Source organism: Ascaphus truei, chromosome 8, assembly GCF_040206685.1.
Source record: "Ascaphus truei isolate aAscTru1 chromosome 8, aAscTru1.hap1, whole genome shotgun sequence".
In the NCBI taxonomy this organism is placed as follows: Eukaryota; Metazoa; Chordata; class Amphibia; order Anura; family Ascaphidae; genus Ascaphus; species Ascaphus truei.
Genome location: NC_134490.1, coordinates 32,400,969 through 32,421,018, shown reverse-complemented (window position 1 = coordinate 32,421,018; position 20,050 = coordinate 32,400,969). Strand labels below are relative to the sequence as shown.

Below are 20,050 nucleotides of genomic sequence, written 5' to 3'. Positions count from 1 at the left end.
GACAGGCCTCTGACAACACCCGCAAAATTATTGATATTATAGACCACGTGCACCTCAAACAGTCCCAGGCCTTGATACTCAGCCTCGACGCAGAGAAGGCCTTTGACCGGATCAAATGGTCCTACCTTGACCAGACGATGCGCCAGTTCGGCTTCTCAGGCCCATTCCTTGAAGGAGTCCGAGCCCTCTACACCAACCCCACGGCCTTATTAAAACTCCCGGGTGGCCGTTCCAACCCAATAAAAATCCAAAACGGTACTAGACAAGGTTGCCCCCTTTCCCCTTTACTCTTCGCCCTGTCCATAGAGCCCCTAGCCGCCAGAATCAGAACTGACCCATCCGTAAAGGGAATCCTAGTCGGAGACAGGGAGTATAAAATCTCCCTGTTCGCCGACGACATCATCCTTACCCGATCAGACCCCCTCACTTCCCTCCCCAACCTAGAAAAACTGTTAGCCCAATTTAGCCACCTCTCAGACTACAAAGTGCCACCTCTCAGACTACAAAGTCAATACAGACAAGTCAGAGGCTCTCAATATATCACTGCCGAACCCCGTATGGACATCCCTACAAAAGAAATTTAAGTATAGATGGAATAGCTCCCATATTAAGTATTTAGGGGTTAAAATAGCGAGCTCATATGGCTCGCTATATCAATCCAATTACCCTCCCCTCTTTCGTCAAATCATAAGAGACCTCGAGACTTGGCAGTCCCACCAAATATCATGGTTTGGAAGGATAATATCCACTAAAATGAATATCCTCCCCCGCCTGCTTTACTATTTTCAGACCCTCCCTGTCCCCGTCCCATTAGCAGATCTAAGGAATATTCAGTCCCATATTCTGCGCTTCATTTGGCAACAACGGAGAGCCAGGGTCCCACGGTCGGTACTCTTGGCGTCGAGGACAAGAGGGGGTCTGGGGGCGCCGGACGTGGTCCGATACTATCGGGCAGCGCAACTGAGACAGGCGGTGGTTTGGAACAACCCCCCAGCCTCCAATTGCTGGCTGGAGATAGAGACTTTCCACGCGTCCCCGACTCCCCTCTCAGCCCTGCTTTGGACTCACGCCCGCAAGGGTAGGAGGCCCACGAGACTCAGCCTTGGAGCAATGAGATGCACGTGGTCGACATGGTTGAAAACCAAAGGGAAATATGGCCTAGCTTCAACCCCCTCTCAATTGACCCCTCTATTCGGGAACCCGGATTTCCCGCCCGGTTGCTCCCGACCCCAATTCAGCCAATTTCAAGGCCTAAACATCAGAGTGGTTGCGGACTTGCTGGAAGGCGATGAGGTCATGCCCCTCCGAGAACTACGAATCAAATTAACGTCCCCTGATCTTCCTATATTCCAATACCTACAGATTCGTCACTTCTTGAGAACCCTATCCCCTAGCTTAAAATTCCCACCGTGCTCCAGATTTGAGACCCTCTGCCTCAGAGGCGAGTACCAAAGAGGCCTCATCTCTGGGATATATAAAACATTAGAGGCGGCCCAACCCACCCCTAATCACGCATATATGCAAAGGTGGAGCCAAGACCTAAACACCAACATAGATATAGAGGACTGGGAGGATATCTGGGAGGCAGCCTCCAAAACTTCAATTTGTTCCATCACAAAAGAAAATATTTACAAAATATTATTCCACTGGTACCTGACCCCGAGCAGACTGAACCAGATCTATCCAGCTACTCCTGACGACTGCTGGAGGGGATGTGGTCAAAGGGGGGACATGTCCCACATTTGGTGGACATGCCAGGAGATCCAAAAATTCTGGACCCGGATCCAGGGCCTGCTGACCGAGACCCTGGATATAGAGATACCCCTAGACCCCCTGACCTACGTGCTGGGATAACCAGTCGACGACCCCCCCCCCCCCCCTATAACTAGGCTCATGGCAGCGATCCTGACGGCCGCCAGATGCTGCATAAAGCAGCCTGGAAGAAAATCAAAGCCCCATCCAGAAGAACGGTAATCACTAGGGTAAATCAAATTATGGGTATGGAAAGATTAACGGCAATGCTGAAGCAAAAAATGCCGCAATTCTACTCGACATGGGAACCTTGGCCAGGATCAGACTCTCTGTCCATCACAGTCACAGTATCATAGGACGGACCCCCCTATCCTCCAAGTCCCCCCCATCTCCGCCCCCCCCCCTTTCCCCTCTCTTTGTCCAAGTCGTTCCCAACTATCCACCCCTCCTTCGTCATCCCCCCTCTTTTTTCACTACTGAAAACTGGAAAATGGACTATTGTGTGTCATCAACTTCACCCAAACTTTGAACATGTATCAAGCTGTATTCCTGTGTTGATTCGCCCAATCAATGTAAATAACATGTACCAATCTGCTGTTTGACACCAATAAAGGAAAAATATTTAAAATAAAAAAAATAAAAAATAAACTATATACAGGGAAAAACAAAACAAACAAAAAAACAAGGTTTGAATACGTAGTATGATTAATCCTTTCACTGCCGGAGATGCCTGCAACACATTGTTCCCTGACAGTGAAAGGTTTAAGCCAGGGGCAAGCAAGCTTTGTCTGCACCCACAAGAAGCCGCCGGAGACAAGGTAAGAGCCTTACAGAGGCCTCGCTCGCTCCCCCAGCATTTAATTTAAATGTTGTGGGGAAGAGCATGGGGCTTCTAAGCGCCGCACTCTGAAAATGTTGTGCCCCCCAGTTTGCGCACCCCTGGGTTAGGCCACGGATTGTGCTCTATGCAGGGTTCAGCGGTCATCCAGCTAACACTAGGGTGTTGACCTCATCTGTATGCTCACAGCAGCGAGTTTCATTCTCAGGAAGGCCTTCCTGTCCATGACCATCCTGAAAAAGCTCTGAAGGAGGATGATTGTGACAGGGTGAAGTCATTCGCTATCAATTATGCATGGGAAACATACCTCTGACGTCTGAAACCACCAGTCAGAGGGTTAACACAGAGATACCTGGGCATCAGGGCTGAGTTAAGGTAGCTGTCAGGCAGCTGTATAAGATGCCAGACCTGAGCAGGACGGGAGAGAGACTTTTCCAAACCAGGAAGTACGCCGGAGGTTCTGCTCCCCCAGACAGAGGATTGCCACAAGCTGAGACAAGCCTGCTGGACACAGCCCTGTCTACTAGTAACCAGCCTCCTAACCCTGCAGAGGAATTAAAGCTGATGTTGCAGTATCCAGAAGGGATTACTTGGACTCTCTAGGGACAAATCTCCCCAAACACAGATAAGGACTTTATATATTTTCACTACAGATATTTGCATAATCTTGCCTTACTTACTGTTTGGGACTTCTACTGACCCTATTGCGAGGCCGTCTTGCCACAGGCGGTGTGAAGTGGGATCTTGGATGGCCCCTGCATCCAAAGGGCACACATTAAAAAAATGGAGGAAATGTTTTCTCAGTTCCTGCACCAGCAAGCAGGCTCAGCAAACAGAAAAGCTCCTCCCCATGCTGGCTCCAGGTCCAGCCTCAGTCAGACCAGAGATTCCAAATAACCCGCTGGTGATGCTGCCTAAAATAAAGCCAACAGAAGACCCAGAGGCTTTCCTCTTCTCTTTTAAAAGGGTAGCCACTGCCCAGGGCTGGACAGTTGGTCGCTGGGTAACGACTTTGGCTCCAAACCTCATAAGAGAAACGCAGGCAGCCAACCAGGCTCTACCGGCAGACGAGGCCACGGACTATCAGAGACTAAAGGCTGCCATTCTGGATCATCTAGGCCTCACCCCGGAGACCGACCGGCAGTGGTCCGGACAGTCAAATACACAGAGACAGACCCTGGGCCATAGCCCACCACTTAGTGGACTTAAGAGGATGGCTGGGATCCGTCCGCGCAGATGCAAGCTGCTTCCGGTGATGCCAGGTGGAGGGCAGCTAACAATCGAGGAGCCTACCATCCGCCAGCTCGTGATTACCAATCAACCCAGTCGAAAGACACTTTCCCATCATCCTATCATGGAAGGGTCTTGGCTATATCTAACAGATCAATGATTCGCCGGGTGTTATCCGCTGCTTGTCTGTCCTTAATGAATCCGACTTGAACTGGGTGTATCAGTCTGGGCAGGATGTTTCTCAATCTGTTGGCCAGCAATTTAGCGTAAATTTTGACATCTGTATTGATTAGTTATATTAGATATAACTTTTACAATCTAGCGGATCCCTACCTGGTTTGTGTATTACTGTGATAGACACTTGGAGCATCCGTTCCGGGAATGAGGCCCCCGCTAAGACTGCATTAAACATCTGGAGCAAAAATGGGGCCAGATGTTTAAGGAATTTCTTATATTAGAGGCCTGAAGAGCCACCTGGACCCGAAGCCTTTGACGGCTTCAGCTCCTCAATGACCTGTGTCAATTCCTCAATTGTAGAATCTGCACCTAGGTGCTCTCTGTCCAACCTATTCAGTTTTGGCAGGCCCGAGCTCGTCAGGAACTCCCTCAGAGCCATTTTTGTCATTCCCTTATGTGCCACTTTTTCTCCCCTGTATAGGTCCTCGTAGAACCTTTTTTTTTTTTTTTTCCCCCAAAACTTTTTTTATTAGGTTTTCAAATTTGACACATTACAATTGTGTGATTCAATATTCAATAACACACCAATATAAACATGAGGCATCTTAATTCTTTCTAAACAGGTGACATTAAATTATAACTTCAAACTCAATCTATTGCCTGTTTTTCTGTGATAATTGAACAGAGCTGTTTTGAGTGCACGTGTTTTGTCTGTCTTTCAAACCTTCATTTTTCATCTTTCGTGGAGAAAAAAGGATAGAAGAAGATAAGAGAAAGAGAAGAAACAAGAATGGGAGGGGAGGGGGGGAACCGGGAAAATGTGGGGAGAAAGAGGAAAGAGGGAACACTAGGAAAGAAGGGCGTGGAGAGGTTTTTGGGGGAGACTTGTTAATGAAGTTATCTAAAAGTGATTTTTTTTTTTGATGGGAGGAAACCTGTTTCTTCTCTTCTTTATCCTGTCTTTAATCTTACCTTCCTCTTTTAACCCCGAGGTAGGGAAAAAACAAGTGACGCGGCGGTCACAGCTCCTCCAAAACAGCCAGACGCATTGAAAAAATAAAAAAAACTTTATTAAATCGACAAAGTGAACATCAGCAAAAAGACACTCTGACGCGTTTCGTCCAGGGATGGACTTTTTCAAAGAGTGAATTCCCATGTCATGAGTCCCTCCTTATGTAGGTGGTGATATAACCTAATTGGCTAGTAACTAGCAGAGATAAACCTCCCCTTCTCACCTGCAGACTAATAGCTTAGATCTTAAATCACGTTCCGTCACCAGATACATATAGGAGGTATCTCATGCAAAAAAAACATATACAATACATAATAAATGCTAAAAAGACAATATTGTATAAAGAAAAAAAGGGTGAAAACGGAAATTAAAAACAACGTTGCTAATTGATCACATAATATAAAAGTAAAGAAAATGATGGATGAATTTAAAGCTATACAAACCACATAAAAAACCACATAAAAAACTTATCATAACATTCATATAGATAGTTGATACATGACCAATGACTCAAATAGCTGAAAGGATAGTAAAAAATGCTATGAAAAAGAATAATAAATGTATTCATAGCTAAGTATATAAACCGACAAATATATACCATACACAGCAAGCATATAACAATCCAATGATAATTATAAATATATAATATGGTGGAATACACTCCGAATTATGGTTACCGGATTATATGGATTTACCTTTGGGCATTTCTCTGGACGTGTCCTTCTGTACTTCTACCAGCGTTTTCCACAAAAGCCCCCCACCCTGCATTAGTCTAAACGGATGAAATCTCTAAGCTTTTAAAGCAGCATCTTATGATGAAGTGGTGTCTTTCTCCTGTTACTATGGACTGATATATCTACAGCCTTAGTTGTAGCCTCAGGTGTATTTGGGGGTCATTCCCTGTTTTCCCCCCCTCTTTTAACCCCGGTCTAAACTGTTTCAAGTCCTGGGGCCACGGTTCACATATCTTGTAGAAGCGATCCAGTTTTTTATTTAATTGAGCTGACAGTCTTTCCATTAGTCTGATTTCCTTCATCCTTTTAGTTACTGCGCGCCTAGAAGGAGTATTTACCCTCTTTCACGCAGCCACTATAGACCATGGCGCAGCTGTTAGGAGAAAGGTCCTCGTAAAACCTTTTAAATTCTGCGACTATTCATTTTGGATTGGCTGTGATTGTGCCCTTTTGTGTACGGAATGTTAAAATGTGGTTGCCTATTCCTTAATTTGCCTGCTAGCATGGTATCTGGCCTGTTTGCTTTCTCATTAAACTTCCTCTTTGACCAACTCAGTGCATTGTCCGCCTGGGAGGTTAACAGCATGTTCAATTACATCTTAACATCTTTCTGGTCTTGAAAGACCTGCGGATTCGCTCATTGTTTATGACTGTCCAAGAGGTACTCCTAGTTTGGTCCTTGATTTAGCTATTTTATAGTTTCTCTCTTTTCCGTCTAGCCGCTATATTAATCAAGATGCCTCTCAAAGTTGCCTTATGCGCTTCCCATAGGGTAGATTGGGAATCTACACTCCCGTTGTTCATTTTAAAGTATTGATCAATCTCCCTGCCTATGTTTTGGCAAATTTCTGGTATTTTTAGGATTGACTCGTTCAGTTTCCAATTTGCTCCCGACCTAGCCAGATGAATTTGTTCGCATCGTAGCTCAATTGGTGCGTGGTCTAACCATGAAATATCATGGATCCCTGCTTGGGAAACCTTAGGGACCAGTCTACTAGAGATAAAGAAGTAGTCGATTCTGCTGTATGTGTTATGTGGGTGCGAGAAAAAGGTATAATCTCTATTCGAGGGTTGTAGTTCCCTCCATATATCAACCAGCTAGTTTTCTTTCAAACCCTCGACCAAAGCTTGTCTCTCTCCTTTATTGCTAACCTTATGTAGTCCCGACCTATCCAATTTTGGATTTATTGCTAGGTTAAAGTCCCCCGCTAGAATTTTATATTCCCTTTTGACACTTTGTTTAGCGTCTGGAAGAATCTAACGAAGAAGGAGGGGTTTTGCTCACATGGGGCGTATATAGATGCCAGGGTTATGGGCTGCTCCTGCACCGAGCCTACTAATTATCAGGAATCGCCCTTCCCTAGCTTTCTTAACGGTTTCTGCCACCAGCGGGAACTTACTGTGGTTCAGGATCGCGACCCCCTCCTTTTTTTGTTGCCAGAGGCCAGGAAGAATTGCCTAAACTGCTTATCCATAAATTTGGGTGAGCTTTTTGAACTAAAATGTGTTTCCTGAATCATAACCCCACCTGCTCCCTTCCTCTTATAATCGGTGATTGCAACTCGGCGCTTCACGGGACTGTTTAGCCCTTTTGCATTGTGGGATATTACCGTGATTGACATTGGAGTCTGGTATGATCTTGATGTACATTAATATATACCACTCCGGGAAGAAGGCCCCCTTGGCTGAAACGCGTTGAGTGTCCACTCTAGGCAGCTATTCATTATTTTGTTGGCGTGACTCTTGGTGCTTATCCTGTGGACTGTATGACTTATTTCCACACATCCTGGAGTTTAACTCATTGGGACTGACTCCATCATCACTATATGGCAGCTGAGTATCATTTTCTCTGCTATCTGGAGTCATTATTTCCTATGGAACCCTTACTCTAGGTTGTTTCATTTGTGCAAACAGCACTGGCTTTTTGTGATTCTACAGCCATGTGTCTTACTTGCTTTTGTGCAGCCACCACAGGCATTGTATGCATCTTTTTTTGATTTTGATTTTTTGTATTGCTGTTCAGGGTTTGAGTCTTTGTTTCATTTTGTCTCCCCTGTGCCTCCCCCTTGGTTTAAGTTATTATTTTTCTTATGTACATCATTTTTGTATATAGGTTTATTTATGCCATACCTTTCTTTATGCCCTTAGCTTAGTTATCTACCTTTTTAGCCTAGGTCTTTACCAGGGGTATTTTGAAATATTCAGCTTTCTTTGTGTTGCTTTATATAGTTACCAGGCTCATTGTGCAGACACGTTTTTTGCTTTTGATTTCTTTTTCAGCATTATTGATTTTTGTACATTTTTGTCAGTCACAGTCTTTTTGTATTTTTTGCTGCCCTTAGTGTGTATATGTTTTTAAATGTTAGTGTTCTTTTTGTTCGCTATTAAAATCTATTCATTTTCTATTCTGACTTTAGTTTCCTGGTCTTTTGGTATTATGTTATCAGTTATTTTGTGGTATATTTAGAGTGCTGCTTTTGGGGATTGTCTTAGTCTTCTGTGTGTTCAATATTAATATATCCCCATCTTGTTTCCCCTCTAGGCCGTAGACCCGCAAGAGGGACCCTCTCTTTCTTTACACACTCGGATCTGAGATCAAGGGGTCCCAGAGCGAAGGAGGGATCCAGCACCCGTGAAGGAGGACTGGGGATGGGAAAGGAGGGGTAGAAAAAAAAACATAGAAGAGACGGGGCTTTGCATGACCCGGCCCACCTTTTGCCCCGAGGGGAGGCCTGACTAATGGCCCACCCAGCATAGGTGACCATTGCACCGGGAAAGCCCGGTAAGCCGCCTCCCTCGGGACTTTGTGGTGAACATGAATATCTTTCATGCTTCACTTTCTGAGGTGCTGGCGAGTCACCGGAGTGTTCTCACCACCGGCGCCTCTATATTACACTTGCATACATATTATTCGGCAAAATATGTTGAACTCGCAACCAAAACCTATGAGAACCTTTGACATGGGAACAGGAACTAAATATGCATAACTTCTTAACTTAATAAATCACAGCTTAAGCGCCGATTAGGAGCCTTTGTGCATCTGATCCTTCCTCTCTTGTTGCAGGTACGCCCGCCTCCCTTCCCTCCTCCCCAGCATCCCCGCCTCTTAATTGGACCCCTCATTTTTTCCTTGCTTACCTGACCCCAACCTGGGTCACATCCGCCGCACCTGTATGTCTCAACCTTCCTGACTTCTCAGTAACAAACTCATTTATTTACAGGCTTCCCCATTACCTTTTAACTCCCCTCCCCCAGCTTCTATCTCTAGGACCTCTCGTCGCTTGACCTCTGCTCCCCCCTATTTGCTCGACATGTTACTCATTGTGACTGTAGCAGGATTTTGTCCCGGTCTTCAGGTCCTAGTTATTTATTACTACCCCCCCTCGGACTCCCACAAAAATGGCTCTCACGAGCAACTGGTCTCTATATACTCCCCCTCCCACTACTGCCCAACCCCTCCGGCGCTGCCCATACTAAACTACGAGTTGTCTTCACGGCTTGCAATACGCCACCTGGAAACCGTCTGTGCCCCGGCACCTCCCCCCCTCCCCCTGCAGCCCAAAGCATCCCCATGACCGTCCCGGCAGTGTAGGTGGAAATATTAGCGCTGCTTGTTGCGCCTTTTTGGTATTCGCTTATATCTGAACCTAAGCCCCCCTATGTTTCGTGCATATATATTGCGCCCTTAATGTATATGTTGCAGCCCTTGTATGTAAGATCTAGCCTCTGCGTGATCTGTGTGCGCCTTCCTGGTGTGCCTTGAGCTATACGTACTGCATTATTGTGATGCAATGAGTAAGGTGTTTGTGTAAATGTAGAGGGACTCCGGTGCAGTCCCTGTGGTGTGTGGACTCCCTGTGTCGCTGCGCCTTCCGTTGCTTGTGGGTCCCAGCGGTGTGTGGTACCCAATTGATGCCCTGGGAGGGTATGCTGCCGTGCCTCCGTGCTGAAAATCAAGATGGCCATTCGTCTCTGAAACTCTTCCCACCATGGCCGCCATGGGGGGGGGGGGGGAGAGAGGGGGGTAAGTCTTACTACGTGTTGAAGTCTTGAACTGCAAAAACAGTATAAATGGGTCTGGCTCCTTTATGCCCTTAATTGGGCTTAATTGGTACCAATTAACACAGTACTTCCCCGCTTTCGCGCGCAGCAGCTCCAACTCTACGCCAGACAGCCTCAGGAGCCGGATCATCAACTGGAGAGAGGTGTGTGGGGCTGGAGGGACCAGATCACAGGCCCATTTTCGCCAGGAAAGCGTTCCCTTCTTCTGCATGCCTCAATGTGTGTGCTACCCCATTTTTTTTTTTTTCAACTTAAATTTTTATTGGTTGCTCACATAGTTTACAAACATAGTGTATACATTACAGAATAGATTAAATTTCCGAACCAACGCAGAGTTTCCGTGATCCATGACCATGATAAGCATCCCAATTTACAGGAAACACAAACCAGACGTACTAGGTGAACAAAAAGACAAACAAAAACGACGAACACACAAACACAAAAAAAAATGAGTGGGGGGGGGGGGGTTGGTGGTAGAGAAGGGGTGCCTCAGCTGTAACTCCACCAGATATTCTGTGTTCACTCATTCGCTGGGTCTGCCGTGGGGAATACTTCTCTGCCACGCTTTTCTTACATGACACCCAGAGTGCCCACTTTCTGTTGGTCCGGTGGGACCCTATTATGTCCCGTCACGCCATCAAGCAAGAATGCACTTAACATTATCAGTGCCAATTCGTGGACCTCTCGACCCCTGGTATGTCTGTCTGGGCCAACCAAGGCTACCCCATTTTTTAACACAAGGAGACCGAAGGGGAACAGCCATCTATACCAGATGCCTTTGTCACTTAAGACCTTGATGGTTTGCAGTAGTCCCCGCCGCTTGGCCAGGGTGGATGGCGCCAAGTCCTGGAAAACCTGCAGTTTGATGCCATCATATTCAAGAGATTATCCCGATCCTCCGAAGTGGTTCCTCCTTGAAAAACCTTTGTCAATCTTTGAATACCTGCCACTGGGGTATATGATAATTGGGGAATAATACGAGCCCTTACTAGATTAGTGGAGGAATTGGCTAATGATGCATGTGATGGATGCCTTGGGAGGAATCGCTACTGAAATGTTGGCTATTAGATCTATGACCGTACAAAATAGGATGGCTCTAGATTATTACTGGCAGCCCAAGGAGGAGTTTGTGCTATGGTGGGAGAAGAATGTTGTACATATGTACCTGACAACACAGCTAATATTACCCATGTTATACTAGGGATTAAAAAATATATATATAGTGTAAAAGTTGGAAGACTCTTTGAAAGTAACATCAAGCTGGGACTTGGCACATGGTTTGGGTCACTGGAAGCAAAACTGGTGCAAAGACTGATTATATGTGTATTTGTCATCATATTCATTGTTATCTCTTGCACTAAAGGATTGATCTCCAAGCTGACAGTCATTCCCTCCAAGAAGATATATATGAAGAACAGACAGAAACCCCTCTAATGCAACCAATGACAAATAAATGCCTGTCAGGAGAGGAAAAACCAATTGCGAATGGATATTGAGTGAGCTGCCAAAGGATTGAGGTACCGGACCAATTGTTACACCAAGGAAATAAACTACTAGGAATGGATACCGTGTTTTTCATGGAATAAAGGTATACATTTCTCACTGAAGATTTCAAAAAGTATAAAAGAAGTAACTGTTGAAACGATATTGTTGAAATGGACTGGGGGTTCTCTGGAGAGGAATTTGCTAGCAATATTCAGAATCCACTTGGTCTGTCTTGTCATGCCTCATCCTGGGTTCCTGAATTAATTTCTGTGGGAAAGAATGTGTTTGTTGCGAGTGTATGAGTTTGGCTACCAGAAGACTCAAGGCCAGAAGGCTTATGCCTAAACGCCTAAAAATATAGTGAGAAACACGTATTCTGGAGTTATACAGAGGCTTAGAAGATAAAATGTATCCTAACATACCTTGTTCATTGTACTGAGCTCTTTTAACCCAGTTATACTTGTTAGTGACCTTCATAACAAGTGGTTTAGAAAAGGGAATAGTGATTTATATTTTGCCTAGCAACCTAAGTTAGACAATGAAAATGATATGTGTATATAAAGCCTGCTTCGGACCTCCCCTGGCAGAGTCTATGATTTGACTTTCGCTTATGATCATATTCTATGCTGCAAGGCAATAAACTACTCATTATCCAAGAACACGTGTTTGCTCTTATCTATGTGCATTTGCAAACAATGACAGTTTATTAAACAAACATAAGAATGAGGGACACAGAATCCTATACATTTTATTTTTACAAAGACAATTTTCTGGGTTTCTACAAGAAAAAAAAAGTGTCATGAATAACATCAAGTTAGTCCCTGATGAAATATAACAGATATAGGCGGAACATAAATTTATATACATATGTATATACATATATAAAATCCAGATATACAATGGTGAGCTGTGAACTGTATATACTGCGGACCTCTGAAATCACAAGTGAGGGAGACCAGCCATGTGCAGCTCAGCATTGTGTAACTCAGCATTGTGTATCTCAGCGGTTCTTAACTCCAGTCCTCAAGAAACCCTGACAGGCCAGGTTAAGGATATCCCTGCATCAGCACAGGTGGCTTAATCAGTGGCTCAGTCATTTTGATTGAAACCACAGTGCTGGAGCACAGATATCCTGAAAATGTGACCTGTTGGGGACTCCTGAGAACAGGAGTTAGAAACCAGTTCATTTTTAAAAACATGACTTCTTTGGTTTCCTTCTGAGTTTTGTGGAGTTTTTTCCCCTCAGCTGGCTGTCAGTGGCATGTTCAGAGAAGAGATCCATTGCTTTTCTATATCCAACAGCTATTTAGATCAGGGAATGGGCGATTCTGTATTTATACAAATAGCAGATGAAGAATTTAAAATATAAAGTAGCTTATATAAAACAAATATTAAACTACACAGGAATATTTTGCGACAACTGATGGATGTCATTTATATTTGAAATACAGATCAGTAAGACCTTTGCCATTGATAAAGAGTGCAAGACTATGTAACCCTTCAGTTGCTGTACCAAGAACGGATCGTCTCTCCACCAGCTGTCTGATCGTTAGCAGTTAGCAGTGAGTGGGGAGGGGGGGAGTGAGTGGGGAGGGGGGGGGGGAAGAGGGAGAGTGGAGGGGAAGTGGGATAGTGGGGGGGGGGGAGAGGGAGAGTAGTGTAGGGGGGGGAAAAGAGTGGAGTAAGGGGGAAGAAAGTGGAGTAGGGGCGAAAAGAGAGAGAATGGTGTGGGGGGGAAAGAGACTGCAGTAGAGGGGAAAGAGTGGTGTAGGGGGGGGAGAGGGAGAGGAGTAGGGGGTGGGGAAAGAGGAAGAGTGGAGCGGTGGGGGGTCGTGGGAAGAGGAAGAGTGGAGCAGGGGTGGGGGGTGGGGGGTGGGAAGAGTGGAGCAGGGGTGGGAAGAGTGGAATGGAAGGATGGGAGAGTGGGGGGAGAGGATGGGAGAGAGAGGAAGAGGGCCGGGCGGGAGAGGGTTAAGTAGTTGTAGAAAATACCTTTTCAATAAAAAGGCAGAGAAATGACGTAGTAGCTACATCTCAAAATCCCACTGTTTTGCTAGGGGAGATAGCGTCCCGTGCTGCGATGACGCATCATCATCAGTGGCAGAGTGCTGGAGGGGCCGTGGCACGCAGGCACTGAGTGTTAAATGATCAAGAGGAAAGCACAGAAAGGGCTTTACAAACAAGAGAGACTTTGAAATAAGAGCATCTTTCACAAGAGCTTTTCAAATGAAGGAGGCACTTTTACAAGAGAGCAACACTTTACCAAGAAAAAGAGCATTCCAATGTCAAAATAGCATGAAAGGGATCCTGCGTAATTAGAGGACAGCATAGGTCAGGGGTGGCCAACTCCCGCCCTCAAGGGCTACCAACAGGACAGGTTTTAAGGATATCCCTGCTTCAGCACCAGTGACTCAATCAGTGGCTCAGTCAACACTGAGACACCTGTGCTGAAGCAGGGATATCCTTAAAACCTGACCTGTTGGTGGCTCTTCAGGACTGGAGTTGCCCACCACTGCACTAGGTGACAATACAATCAACCACACACGCCTGGCAAAGATTTGTGTTAGGCCGACATTGAACCCTAGGGTGTAATATACTGTAAGGTGCATAGAAATGCTACAGATTGTAAACCATATATGTGTAAGGTTCTCTCACTCGTCCCAATTCACAACAAGGCTCTCAAAACCGGGCAATAAGGCACTTTAAACCCCTCAGCAACCAGAGTAGCCTGAAGGCATTGCTCTGTTAATGAGGGGTTTCTGTAAAATCCCAACTCAAGTACTTAATTATCCAAACACCCACCACTCGCTTCTGCAGCCCCCCGTGGCAACATTTCCTGAGGTAGCCGCATTCCCATGAAAGTGCAGAGCTATTTATCACCTTGCGTACCATTTGTTTCATAAAGAGAAGTTACGCAGCCTTTTAACAACCGTTGGCCCCAGAGCAAAACACCTTACGATACAGCAGCAGCAGCAAATACCCCGGAGCGAACAACACACATGCCATTCAAGAGGACGCATACCTTCCAGTGAAACCACAGTGCCGCGCAGACATTTTAAAGCGCCAGCGATCAGGGTCAGTCCATGCTCCCGCCTCCCACTGGTGGATGATTTTATGTGAAGTATGAAATAAAAAATAAAAGATGGCACGAATTGCCTTTAATTTCCTGTCATGTTGACAGAATGACAAACTGCGTCTGTAGCCGCTCGCCAAGGACAACATTGCAGCTCTGGCACTAAACGGCTAATGTTGAACTTACGTTCTCAACGCAAGGCGGCTGATGGTGGGTAGATATATATATATATATACACCCATACACACATAGGTCTGTATCTATGTATACGTGTATATATACACACACATCGCGTTAATACACATACACACTTTATAATGCATCCTCTTGCAAAAATCATAACCAATTTAAAAAAAAAAAATGTTTAACATTTTAAAAAGCACACTTTCCATCACATGCACAACTTTGGCCTTTTTGTTAATGTATTAAAAATAAGATAAAATAAAAAGTCATCTGGATATAAAAAAAACCTGCTTTATCATATACATACACGTATATATATATATATAAAATAATAATGTAACAATAAGGTGAAATGCAAAAGGGAAAATTCACCTGTGGTCCTATTGTGTGATAAGATGGGAATTAAATAAATGAATCCAGCAACGAAGGGGATAACCCAATAGTGGTGAGCAGCCCACTTAACCCTTCACTGCCAGAGAGATCTGCTATCCAATACATAGTGGCACTGTAGCTCTTTGATCGCTGTAGGTAGCCAGAAACGCCGCCATATTGGAAATCTCTATGGATAAAATCAGGCAGACACCCTTTTTTGTTATCTAGAAACAAATACCTTTTCTGCTTTCTCCCCGATAACCTTCCCCCCTCATCCCCATAAAGGTCAATCAAGTGTGGAGCTCTCCCTCGTTTCCCTACACAATCCCCTTGACGACCGAATTAGAAGCATGTTTGGTCCTCAATGGTCCTTTTCTCTGGGCTGGTCTCAGAGGTTGAGGTCCTCGGCGCAGGGGATCTGGAGGTACGGGTCTGAGAAGCGGCGTTTGAGTTTGGCGGTGGGCTCGTATTCCAGTGTCTCCCGCGTTGCTCCTAGATCGGTCCCCTCCGGGAGGTAGACAGATTGGATACTGTCCGTGCGCCTCCCGGGCTGCTCTCTCCACCTGACCGCGGTAGGCTCTTCTGCCTGCGACGGATCTGTGGTTTTGGACAGGCCGGGGGGCAGCTTGATGTTGGCGATGGGCAGGACAGGGTTGCGTCTGTGGACCTTCATCTTGGCCAGGAAGGAGGAGGGTCTGCGCTTGGTAACAGGGGCAGAGGGGGGCAGAGAAAGGGCAAAGAGGGGGGCTCTGCTCAGCAGGCTGCTGGTGCGACCCAGTGGTTGGGCGAGTGCTGTAAAAACGCTTAGGCAGGGTTCTGTGGAAGCATGACACGCATGTAAGAAATACACATGCAAGCTGAAGACACGCAATGTATGACCAGCAAGTATTTATTTAAAGTACATAAAATAGTGGTACACTTTAGCCTCTAGTGGCATCAACACTGACCACTGGTTATATAACTTATTCACCCACTATTGAGAGCAGAATAAATACAGGAGAACTTATCCCAAGAAGGCTGATGAACCTCAGCAGACTGTTCAAAAGGTTCCCCACTGATTGAACACCTTCCCTGCCAAAGGGTCCTGCAAGGCGTTAAGAACTTAGTATGCCTAATATAGACCAAGTGAAGGTGGTAACAGGAAAGGGTCACACTACCTTAATACTGACCTTCCGTCTCTGTCTGAGGTGGCCTCTCGTCCAGCAAGCTCTCTGTGCTGTTGGAAGTCTCAGAGTCTGAACCGCGCTGTTCCAGCTCCGGGAGCCGATAGGTTATATCTTCCCTAGAAGGTGGGGGGCGAAGGGGTGAGGTGGGGAGGGAGTAGAAAAGGGAGAGAGAGAAAAATTGGAGAGAGAGAGCGAGGTAAAGGGAGTGATGGGGGGGGGGAGGGGAGAAGAGGACCTGTGAGCTGATGAAAATCTATACATGACGTTTGTCAAATGCATAGGATGTCAGTGATACGGAGCAGAGACCATTGACCCATTACGTCGGTCCCTTCCAAAACAGATTGAACCAGAAGTTTTTACTGCCCTATAACATCTGCAGTATGCACGGATATCTCCCACATCAGACACAAAGTAACTACTTCTCTTTTTTCCCCTGGTAAAAGCCCTACCCCACTTTGCAAACACACGCTGCGTGTAGCACACAACACCACACAGGTCTCACTTCTCCTCCTTGATAGACTGGATCCTCTCCATCAGGATCTGTGATTCGCGTACGGCCTCCGGATCAGACAGCTGCTCCTCCTGCACGGCACTCCGCTCTGGGAGACCATTATCATTGGGGTCTGGGCTTTTACTCTGCAATGGGGCAAAGCAGGGCATTAAAAGGATATACAGGTGGTCCTCGCTATCCGTCGCTCCATTAGCCGTCACGTTATAATGCATTCCGAACGCATTGTGCAACGTCGGGAACGGATTAAACGACGCCGCGGATTAACATTGGATTTGCAATCCGACGTTTTGCGGAAGGGATTCCGGCGGATAACCGAGGACCACCTGTACATACATCTCTCTCTATGAACAGCGGGTTTAAAAATCATGCTTCTATCCGCTGTGAATCCCAATACAAAATAAACTCTTGCAATCCCTGCACCATTGTTCTACTTCCTCCCCGAACAAGGTTCCCTCGGCGCAAAGCATGACAATGATAGGTGGAGCACGCCGAAAAATGATTTCATGAATGGATTGGTGCGGAGAGAGCCAAACCGTGCAGAAGTGAGAACTGCCAATACCTGCTGCATGCAGAGCCGAGCGATCCCTGCAGATTCATGCGGTGACCTCCCATTATAACGGACAATACACCAAACCTGCAGCTCAGGCAAAAAAGCCACGTTTCTAAACCAGCCAATGCCACCTGTTTTTCTTGACAACTTTAATGAAGCAGCTCCGCCTAAGGGGTCTCTTTGTCTAGGTAAGAAGCAGGGGTGTCTCTGGAGCTGATGTGCTTTCATTTCAACTCGGGGGACCCCCTGGCTTTCCCAGATACTTGCATCCGTAGGGGCTGCCAGTTCCCCAGCTAGGTGAAGAATACGGAGTTTTAACTATCCCGCTGCACAGGAGCCAATAAAAAGCCGCGACAGCTATTTCCCAGCATGACACGGGAGCTTTCAACCTGCGTACGAAACTGGCAGCACTTTCGGGAGGTAAGTATCTTGGAAAGAAAGGGGTCCCCAGAGCTGAAATTAACGCTGTTCAGCTCCAGAGACCCCCTGCTTCTTACCTAGAAAAACTTTTTTTTAAACTGTTGGAATCCTCCTTTAACATCTGCAGGCGTCTCTCGCTAGAAGTCTGAAAATCACCTTCTTTAAACCACTTGTGGTGCATTTGCATGTTTCCGACAGGTCTACACCTGTCTTTCCCCACTGTAGCCTAACATACAGTGCCTCCACTGCAGCCAAGGATTCTGGGTAATTACATGCACAGTATGTCACTCTTTACGTCTCACCCATTGTAACATGGAACCCTATAGGTGCGTGTCTGCTGTTTTACACAGCTTTTCAGCACAGCCTGGGGTAAAGAAGTATTTCTAATAAAAACTGGAAATAAGGGATATAGATAGATAGATATATTTTTAATATTCTTTGATTTTCCATTTCTTGAAGCGCAGAGCTTCACAACGCTTTGCAAGGCTTTGCCGGCCCCTCCGACGGCGAGAGCTGTTATAAGGAGAAGTATATAATTTCGGAGCTAAAAAGGTGAAGAGTAAGAAATGTGTGAATTTTGCAAAAGGGTCTGGAAATTGATTGGTGGTCCATTAAAACCTCCTCCTGTCTATTGGCTTCCTCAGTTGTCCGTTATAAGAGGATGTCACTGTTATCACACGGAAACCCAACTTGTGCTCCAAACCGCGGGAGAAGCAATTCCAGTCGTGCAAGGGATGTGCAAGGGATGTGCAAGGGACGTGCAAGGGAGAGGGCGGTGTGTACCTACCAGGATCCCTTCATAAGGAGAAATAAATCCTAAATGTACAGGCCAAGGCTGTCAGAGAAAGAGAAACGGTCTTCAAGGAGCAGAATACTGATGTGGAAGTCGGGTTTTGCATACAAATATCCCAAGAATTAACTCATTAAAAAAATGTATCTATGTATAACCCCTCCCATGCATGGAAGGGGATACAGGCGTATACAGGAGATGCTTCTATAGCCAGCATTGAACACTATAGCAACGACTCACTACTTCACCAACTTACAATATATTCCTTTAGATCAGGACTCAAGGAGAAACTTCCCACTTTAAAGGGCAGCTCCCTAACTGCAAGGGTGAGAGTTTCTGGGATCCCAACTTAGAGGGGGCTCCCATGTGAGGTTCCCTGTGTGTATGTGGGACCCCACCTCTAGAGGGGACCCCCCCTTCCCCCCGAGTGAGTGTCTGGAATCTCACCCACAGAAGGGGCTGCGTGACTGCCTCCTCCACAGAAACATTACATTGCAGGGCTTTTTTGGGGTACTCACCGTGTTGTGTTTGAGCAGGGACAGTCTGCACACCGCTCGTGTCTCTGCTGCTTCTAACATGCCGATTTCCTTCATTTTAATTATATACTGCCTCATCTGCTCCCTAATCAGCATCTCCACACACCTACAGGGGAAGCACAAGGACAATCGGGTTACAGCGCCTTCCACTTAACCCCTTGCTTTATAACAAGTCCCTGACCCCTCTGGCAAGGAAGGGGTTAATAGAGGTGGCATCCCTAACCCCGTCTGAGATGGGCAAACCGTAGTCTTCAAAATATCCACCCCGTTTTATTTCATTATTTCCCCCAATTTCCCTTTAAAAACCCCACAAATGTATTCCCAATGAATTCTTCGGCAGGAAACCATTAGTTTGCGACTTGGTCAATTAGCTGGAAAACAAAAACATTTCTAATGGAAACATGAGAACACGAGAGATTACAGCTCTGAAGTGCGACAGCAGGGGCCACGGGGATAGGACAGAATCACTGTGCAGATCATACGAGAAAGTCGTCTTATCCGGTACTACACATCGCAGCGTCAGACACAGGAGCTTGTCTGCTGAGCTTACTATCTCAGTTTTTGAGTGGTCACATGGTGCTGACACCCACTTCAAAGGCAATGAATTAACCATTACTCCCCCTCCCTTAATCCGTTTACAAGGGGTGCAGCCCTATCCGGGGTGAATTGCTCAGGAAGATTTTAGCTTTTTTAAAGCAGAGACCACCCCCCCCCACCCAAATAAAACCTATACGGGTTTAGCGCATAACAGTATTTTGCTCCCTTGATTGTCTCAATCTGCAGCAGCGCAGATCACGACGGTAACTTTGAGACTGCGCTGGGCCTGGGAGGGAGCGACATTCTGACTTCCCGGACCTTCAATATTTCAACAGCTCATATCGAAGCAAATAAATAACATCCCCTGAAAGGGCAGAAGGCAAAGGGCAGGCGAGCGCCTGACTTACGTGGTGGTTTTGGAAACCTCCTTCATGCTGGTCAGCGGGTCGTAATAATCTGGACAGCGCAGGAGGCAGGGCGCGAAGACGATGGCCAAGGAATTTGGAGACATGCGGTTCACATCTTCCATCACAGCCACTCTGCAAAAAAGGGTAGCGTTAAGAGAATGTCCCACAATGCATTGCAGAGAGTGGTGATGGTGGTGGTGGGGCGGGGGGAGGGG

The 20,050-nt window shown here is 46.1% G+C and overlaps 1 protein-coding gene and 1 long non-coding RNA gene across 7 annotated transcripts in view; one reads left to right on the top strand and one right to left on the bottom strand.

Annotated features, from left to right (window-relative positions):
* Positions 1–9,775: 9,775 nt before the first annotated feature.
* On the top strand, positions 9,776–11,404 carry LOC142501381 (uncharacterized). Its single transcript, XR_012803485.1, has 2 exons — positions 9,776–9,948; positions 11,169–11,404. It is a non-coding gene; the product is annotated as an uncharacterized LOC142501381 (long non-coding RNA).
* Positions 11,405–12,018: 614 nt separating this feature from the next.
* Positions 12,019–20,050, bottom strand: part of MYO9B (myosin IXB) — an 84,191-nt gene continuing 76,159 nt past the window's right edge. For 3 of the 6 annotated variants that reach the window (XM_075611232.1, XM_075611231.1, XM_075611235.1), the window contains 6 exons: positions 19,836–19,967; positions 18,874–18,997; positions 18,353–18,400; positions 16,587–16,720; positions 16,088–16,200; positions 12,019–15,734 (listed from right to left, as the gene is read on the bottom strand). In XM_075611232.1, the coding sequence (XP_075467347.1) occupies positions 15,307–15,734; positions 16,088–16,200; positions 16,587–16,720; positions 18,353–18,400; positions 18,874–18,997; positions 19,836–19,967 (979 nt within the window). In that variant the 3' untranslated portion in view covers positions 12,019–15,306. Of the gene's footprint in view, positions 15,735–15,785; positions 16,003–16,075; positions 16,201–16,586; positions 16,721–18,352; positions 18,401–18,873; positions 18,998–19,835; positions 19,968–20,050 lie in introns of those variants that run through there. The other 3 variants (XM_075611237.1, XM_075611236.1, XM_075611234.1) reach the window with 3 other exon arrangements.